Source organism: Papaver somniferum, chromosome 11 (genome assembly GCF_003573695.1).
Source record: "Papaver somniferum cultivar HN1 chromosome 11, ASM357369v1, whole genome shotgun sequence".
In the NCBI taxonomy this organism is placed as follows: Eukaryota; Viridiplantae; Streptophyta; class Magnoliopsida; order Ranunculales; family Papaveraceae; genus Papaver; species Papaver somniferum.
The window spans coordinates 102576598-102584756 of NC_039368.1; the positions used below are offsets into that span (position 1 = coordinate 102576598).

The window sequence follows — 8159 nt, forward strand, 5'->3', positions numbered from 1 at the left end:
AGACAGAATGATGCTCAAAATCAAGTTTCAATTACCCTTTCAATATTGGCAGCGTAGCCTTAACATCTAATTTATTTTGAAGAATATTCCTTGACATTCACCGATGAGATCCCAAGTTGACCAAGAAACTAGAGAAAACGACTAAAATATAATAACAAATACAAGGTATAGCTATACTTTAATGATGGACTAATATTTTGTTGATTATGTATGTAAACATTTGAAGTGAAGACGAAACAGTCGAAAGGAATGGCTGCAACTTCACCCAAAACAAACCCAACTTAACAATTTTAAATTGTTTACCGACGGCACCTGTTTCCGGCACTGGCAGTGACATGCTGCAAATGATCATGATTCCTGAGGATATAGATTTATGCAGTTGATAAACATTTATTTGACCTAGAAAGAACCGGCAAATTTCTGATGTATGGGCCGTGATTTTGAATTTTGAACTTTTGCCAAAGAAAGTTGCTACCTGAGAAACACTACAATGACGGTACGGTTGGCACCATAATGTTCCAGCTGTGGCAAGCCACTTATCCAAATAATTTTTGCTAGAAGAATCCTCTATGAAAAACTAACTTTTGACGATCAGGATTTCATAACATGTCAACACCATTAGATGCTCCACATCACTTAAGCCATAAATCCTATTGACGATCAGGATTTCATAAACACGTTATACCCGCGATGGACACTATAATTTCAGAACATTTATAGATGCGCTTGGGTACAGGAAATGCCGCTCTTTAGTTTCTCGGGAGAGGATACATTGTCTAGAAGTGAATAACCGCCAAACGTTCATCTTAAAGAGCCCCCAAAATATCCTTGTGATCAGAATACGTGTAAAATTACCCAGGAAACGTTTGTGCCAAGGAACCCTTTCTCTTTTCTCTCTCTCTCTTCCTGATCCAATTCTTCTATTACTTTGGTTGGATCAATTAATTATTCGGATTAATTTCAAATCGTTTTGGTATAAAAAAAAATCATCTGGGAAGAATCTCTTCGTTTCTGTGAGAATTCTTCTCTTTCTTGACGCTTCCGTTTCACAGGAACAAGAGATTCTTGGCTTACGAATTTCTTCCGTTTATTCTCTCTTCGCATTGGTGTGTGTAATAATCTCGTGCCTGTACTTTCTTCAAAGAGAGACAAACAGAGGTTCGTAGCCATAACCATTATAATCTAATCAAAATTGTGCATGAAAAATCGAATTGTATCCTTCTTGTTTTCGTTTTGAATGTGTTCGGAACACCTTCATCCGAATTCCGTATCTTTTCTCTTCTTCTTATATCCGGTTTTTTCCGTTTGATTAAGAAAACTAAACACATTCTTGTTTGCGCAGGTATTCTTGGTAGATATACAGAAATCAAAATGTTGGGAGATTTCTTGACCCGTATTCTCATGTAAACTTCTTCATCTCCTTTTCTTATTTTGGAATTTTTTTTAAAATAAACAAATTTTGTTAGATGAAGAAGACTAATTTTGGATTAAGTGCAGAATGCTTGTGGGATACGCTTATCCGGCTTTCGAATGTTACAAAACTGTTGAAAAGAATAAAATTGAGATTGAACAGCTTCGCTTTTGGTGTCAATATTGGTACTTTCGCTTCTTTTAATCTCTTTAATTTCTTTTTGCAAAATCATCTCAGTAATTACCTGCTTAATTTGGTAATTGTTGTTATTGTCTTTGAATCTTCTTTTGACATTCTTTGGCTTCTTTGATAACACAGAAATGTCAAAAACATGTTGCTTTCACCTTTAAAGAAGAAGAATAATTAGTTAGAACTGGTCAAGCATATTATTAGATAGGTTCCATCTTTTCATATGTTATTTCTTTGTTTAGGCTTGCAGTACCTTTGGCAATGAACAGTGCAGGAATTGGGGATGTAGATTAGAGTGTTATTAAGCCCACTAACTAACCACCGGATATATTTCGCAGGATCATTGTTGCAATTCTTACTGTCGCGGAGAGATTTACAGATTTTTTCATTTCATGGTAATGTAGTAGTAATACACATTTTAAAGTTTGTGTTAGTCCATCATTATAGTGTTCACCTTCTGACTTATTTTCTACTCAATTTTTTCTTCTTAAGGTTGCCTATGTATGGCGAAATGAAGTTAGTATTCTTCGTGTACTTGTGGTATCCGAAGACCAAGGTGAACTTGCTTTGATATATTTCGAATCTTCAACAAAATAGAAAAATTGTGTTTTTGGTTTCTCAAATCATCTCTAATTGGATGAACAGGGAACTAGCTATGTGTATGCAACATTTTTGAAGCCTTATTTGTCAAAACATGAAACCGAAATCGATCGGAAAGTGCTGGAACTAAAGGCTAGAGCCTGGGATATGTTTATCTTGTATTGGCAGAACTTTGCAGCCTATGGGCAAACTACATTCTTCCAAATCCTCCAATACTTGGCTGCTCAATCCTCAAAGGCCAAAGAAAACGCTTTTCAGGTTCATCGCTTGCCTTATTTTTACCAGCTTTATGTCAAATGAATCTGTCCTTTGTTCTTCTTAGACTGATTGAAAGAATCAAATGTGAAATGAATCTTATCAACTTGGAGTCTTTTGCAGAAGCCAAGTTCCCAATCAACAGGTGAACCACCAGCACCTCCTTCTCCAAAGGCAACAGATTCTCCAACTTATCTTCGAAAACAACCAACCTCGCCATCAACTGTGCTTAAGCGTTCAGTCTCACAAAGAAGTAAAGCAGAATCAGTAACATTACAACAAAAAAATACAGAAACAGTAGTAGTACACGAGAAGAATTTGTCAGTGGGCGGCAAGACATACTCGTCGTCATCAGAAACATCAACTATGACTGAAACTATAACCAACAAATTAGATGACCACCATCAACAGAACAACGGCACGCGAGAGTCATCGGGTATGGACGACACCTTACGTTCAGCATTGACAAAGCTAAGGCGGTCGAACTCTCGACCTCAGTAGGCATTTTCAAACATCCCACAAGGAAGAAACTTTTTTTCTTTTTTCTTTTTTGAAGCAGGGTTCAAAAAATTAAGAAGTCCACCCTCACAAAATAGAAAACAAAGAAGGATGATTCCACACAGTTTCAGTATATTGTAAAATCTTTTTTTTTTGTTTCCAAATATTTTTGTTTGTTTTTTGTAATACACTGATCCATTCATTCATATAATCAAAGAATTTTCCTTTTCCAAATCATGAACCGCGTCAGATATCTAGTGGGCAGTGGACACATCATAATCACCATTAAAAGTGAGAACAAGGAAGAATCTTTACTGTTTCTATTTATTTGACTATATTTTTTCCAATCATATACAAACAACTGGCCAAAGCAGGGGCCGCTGTGAGCGCCTGCCTTCAATTTGCACCTCCAAAAATATTTATTCCATGCCCAAGTTCAATATAATAAGCTCATCCCTTGCAATTCCTCGATCTTCTCCCGAAAATCTTCCAAGCTCATTTACTGTCCCCGGCTACCCCATAACCAAATTGAACCAATTAATCGATTAAAAACACGAGAAACCATCGGGATCAGCCGCCATTTAATATAATCTAAACAAGCTTTAATCGGGTTCTTGACATACTGGTTCACGAATCTAAACCACATCCGTTTGATGGAATTACCTGAAGAACCTGGTGATGAAGACATAGGTTGTAAATAAGCCCAAGCTGCTTGCTTAACAAGACGATTCCTGATCGAAATCTCATAACAAGGCTGAATCATCGAACCAGTTGGTGATTGAACTGCTGCTGATAGTGAATATGGCATTAGATCTTTTAATGAAGTATACTTATCATCTTGTGACGATGATGATGGTTTGAATGAAAATAACTCGAAATCAAGTGAGGATGATACTTTGTCTCCGTTTGGATAACTTGAGCTTTCTAACTGAATAGGTATATCTAATACCATTGATGATGGAAATGAATTCCTTCTTCTTAACGATGACGAAACTGGTACTTCTTCTGAACCCATAATAGTTTGACAAAAGTATAGAAGAACAAATTAAAAAAGAAAAGGAGAATCGAAGAAGAATCACGTGCCTTTTTAAGGTTAAGCTATTGGCGGAGGATACAAACTGTCTGGTCTTTGTATCAGAGATTCTCTTTGCTCGTCTACTCTGCTCTGCTCTTCTTCTTTGCCTTGATTTCTTTCTTTTCTGAGTTTCTTCTTTTTGTTTAGTTCGGTCTCTACTCTCTTGCAATTATTGGACTACAGCGTCACCCCATATGGTGTTCTGTTTTTTCTCTGTCACTTTTGTGTTGTCATTATTTTAATGAGAAATTAGTAAACTATAGGATAAGGACAAATTGTCTGTGATGATAAAATTTAAAAATCGTGGAAAATGTTATCAAATCAGAATCGAGAATCAATACTTTGGTGGGGGCTAAGTATATGTTGACAGGAAGACACGTGGATATGCATGTGACGGGACCTACTTAGTTTTCATTTTCGCTATACTAGTGGCCCGGTGGGAGCGGGAAGACTAGGAATAACCGAACAAAGTCCTCTCCTCACCAACCAATTGATTTTGGGCCCACTTTTTTCTTTGTTTTTTTTTTTGGTTACTTGTTGTAGACTATCGCTAGTTACTTATAGTTTCCTTGGTATCCCGGCTACAACCAATCTAGTCAACACACGTCGATCCTAAGATAGAGTCCACTATCTTAAGTTGTTTTAGCCTCTCTGAAGATTTTATGCACTCAATCATTTTGATCGTCTTCCAAACAGTAAATGATTAATCTGTTTGGTAACCACTCTCCTATCTCAGGAAGTTTTTCTGTTTTTCTTGGTTAACTGTACAGCGCGTTCGGTTCATAGAATTCATGGCTCCGGAAATCGGGAATCGATCTCATTTCCTGAACCAAATATCCTTTTGAAATTCAAAATAGAAGTTTTAGGAATCCAAATCCCTTAAAATGTCCATTTTCAATTACAGTGGAAAAGAATCACTTTTTTCTGGAATCGAAGGTATCAAAATTGTTCCTACAATTAAGACTGTTGATCTGATATTCCAAACATTTGTCGAGCTCCATTTTCAAACTTTGAGAAAAGGAACGAGGGAGAATGGGATCTGCCATGGATGAATTTCTCCCGATAATTAATAAAAATAAGTCGAGTGCTCGTACGTTGCACGTCGGCAAATAACAACTTTTTCATACTATTTTGCATTTTCAAATTCCAAATCCTGAAATTAACAAAAGTAAAATGATAATAAAAAAAAAAGTTATTAAGAAGTTGATCTATCACTCAATAGTATCAGATGACCCATGACATATTGGAAAATGATATTTCTGGAACCTCATTCCAGAGATATACGAAAAAACCACATTCTTAACTAATACTTCTATTATAGTTCTCGAAACCCCCATAGACAAAGCAACAAATAGTTTTCGGTGACTGAACAGTGGTTCCGGTAGATAGATACCAACACGTGGTATCGTCTTCCCTGAATTACCTGCACTATCAATGAAGATATAGATATGTGGTCCCTTGTAACAGAATTCACTACCCTGCATACAAATTAGATGCAATTACAAATCAAGCAAAAAGGTGAGGCAAAGGAAGGAAAAGAAAGTATTTGTCAAAAACATTACTTAATATATTCAGTTAGCTTGTTTCCCTGTGTCTAGTCTCAGTTTTGAAGTGTTTTAGTATTGTACAATGCAGAGCCCATGCTTCCCATTTGCAGCAAGTAATGGAACATTCAGTGGGGGAAACAATAAGATGAATCTTGTCAGATACAGGCATTCATGTATTTAAGTGTAAAAAAAATGCGCAGAAGGTGTGACAAATTGAATAAGATCTCTTTGTGAAGCTGGTGCTACAGTCAGATGGAATCGTCATATGAACAGAGGACGCCTAACAAAAGCCAAATAATTGGCAATAAATAGGCTAGCGAGAGATTATGAGAGGGAAACCATGCTCATGCTACTGTCAACAAATCATTACTACCACTTTCCATATTGCAACATAAAGTTGGATTCAGTAATAACCCAGACTATAAACAAAAAATGACTGATTGTGCAAGGATACAAAATATATACTACTGTACACACCATACTTAACATTCTTAATATAAGTGTATAAACAAAAATGAACGGGTGCAGTTCCACCTGATCTATAATCTTCAAATGTCCTCATAAACAATACTCCAGGAGCATATGTATTGTATCAGTATCTAGAATAGGAATAGAAACCAATAAAATAAACTGCTCATAACTGAAAGAAAACCGAGAGGTCTGTGTAACAAATGAATTTATCTGACTATTAGGCTATATAATTACGCACGAATAAGAAATCCAAACAATGATATGCCTTATTGCTTATTGAGCCAGAGAACAAACCTACTGCAGATTCTATAGTAAAGGAATTGACAAAGAAAGTGATAGAAGAATAGAAGTTGAGAAAGGTTACACTTTATATCTCAAGAATGTGACTATGTGAAGAGTTTTAAAATAAAAAGTATAGAAGTGGGTGTTATAGTGCTTTACAAATATTAGTTAGGTATCGCAGAAAAAACTCCAATTGGTATTACAGTTTCAGTCTCTAAGCCCCAAAATAACATCAATTGATTATAGCCTCATCCCATGTCAACATCCTAAGTGAGCTTTAAAGAACACCCTACGAAATAATACTAATGTTTGTTAACTAGTTTCTATTGAATTTTACCTATGAACCAAAACACCTAAATCATATGCAAATACTAAACTATGACCAAAAATAGATCCTCATTAGCTTCGAATCAGAAAGATATCAGGACATATAGTGAGCAATTATTTCATAGAATCCAACCCAATAATTCAACCAATTATTTTCAAAATAAATTCACAATCAAGACAAAGATTAAAGTTTTAGATGTTCTGTTAGCTAAGCAACATTCAAATAAAACCCCTAAATCTACAAAACCCTAGCATTTGCTATTACAAAAATCAAATGTTAGAAAATTTGCATACTTAATCGTGGAAGTGAAAGATAACCAACTTAATCCTTTATCTCGTCATTGATTGTCCGCAAATTGCTTGAAACCTATGCGAAGATTCAGTTGTAGCGATGGATTTTAGTCGTTTTAGAAGAGAAGGGGATAAGAAAACAAAGAGAAGAAAAAACAGATGGACAGAATGGCTGCGGATCAAAATGAAGGCAATCCAACGACGGAAGTGAAAACTGTGTTTGTTGAAAGATACGTTTGGTGTACGAAAAGTACGGCGGTACACGAAAAATACGTGCGGGAGGCGAAAAAGGCTTAACGTGTTTAGTTTTGCTTGTTTGCATTAAAAGGGGGCGAGATATACAAGTAGTGATCCATTGTTGAGCTCTAGTAATTTATTTGAATGATAGTTCTAGTCTCGTTTTGTCTATAGCGATACCTTTCTCTTGAAAAGAATTGATTGATTTTGTTACCAGTGATTCAATAAGCTAATTAGTACAATTGTTACCACCGTGGGAGGGCCGACCGAAGAAGAATTTGAAGAAGGGGTTTGTCGGCGATTACTTTCGCCCCATTTCAGAAAAAGTGATATTTTCGCCCCGCTTTAGGAAAAGTGATAATTTCGCCTCGTTTCAGAAAAATTGATACTTTCGTCCCGTTTCAGAAAAAGTGAAACTTTCTCCTCGTTTCTGAAAAATTGATACTTTCATCCCGTTTCAGAAAAAGAAAAAGTGATACTTTCGCTCTGTTTCAGAAAAACTGATACTTTTCCCGAAACGGGGCGAAAGTATCAGTTTTCCTAAAACAGAATGTGAAAGTATCATTTTTTCTGAAACGGGAAATTAGTCGATCCATACACCAAAATATGGTTGCATGACGTGTTATGCATCCTTTGTGGTGGTTTGCATAATGGCTACGCATTCAATTTTCAAGAATTGTGCCAAAAGTGAAATTATCACTTTATAGACACATTTTTGTGTCTGATATAATCTCAATTGTATATATTGTTAGTGCTCGATTTTGTATTTATTTTGGCTTTTTATGTCTTTGTAGGTGTTTTTGGAAAAATAAGATTTTGCGGCAAAATTGGCTCGAAAAGTGTTTTTTGCATTCATGGGAGGACATTTGCTATTCGGACCCTCACTTTGGATAAGGGGTGACCTAATTACTAAGGGGCATCCCATTTCCAGGAAGCTGCTAATCGCACCCCTACTCTGGATAGGGGGCGACCATCT

At 36.1% G+C, this 8159-nt stretch overlaps 2 protein-coding genes across 2 annotated transcripts; one reads left to right on the forward strand and one right to left on the reverse strand.

Annotated features, from left to right (window-relative positions):
* The first annotated feature begins 775 nt into the window (after positions 1 to 775).
* On the forward strand, positions 776 to 3187 carry LOC113323138 (putative HVA22-like protein g). Its single transcript, XM_026571405.1, has 7 exons — positions 776 to 1158; positions 1343 to 1403; positions 1498 to 1596; positions 1939 to 1995; positions 2093 to 2156; positions 2246 to 2458; positions 2579 to 3187. The coding sequence occupies exons 2-7, from the start codon at positions 1372 to 1374 to the stop codon at positions 2954 to 2956; spliced, it is 843 nt and encodes a 280-aa protein (XP_026427190.1). The 5' UTR covers positions 776 to 1158; positions 1343 to 1371; the 3' UTR covers positions 2957 to 3187.
* On the reverse strand, positions 3179 to 4247 carry LOC113323139. Its single transcript, XM_026571406.1, has one exon. The coding sequence runs from the start codon at positions 3966 to 3968 to the stop codon at positions 3453 to 3455; it is 516 nt and encodes a 171-aa protein (XP_026427191.1). The 5' UTR covers positions 3969 to 4247; the 3' UTR covers positions 3179 to 3452.
* Between the last annotated feature and the right edge of the window lie 3912 nt (positions 4248 to 8159).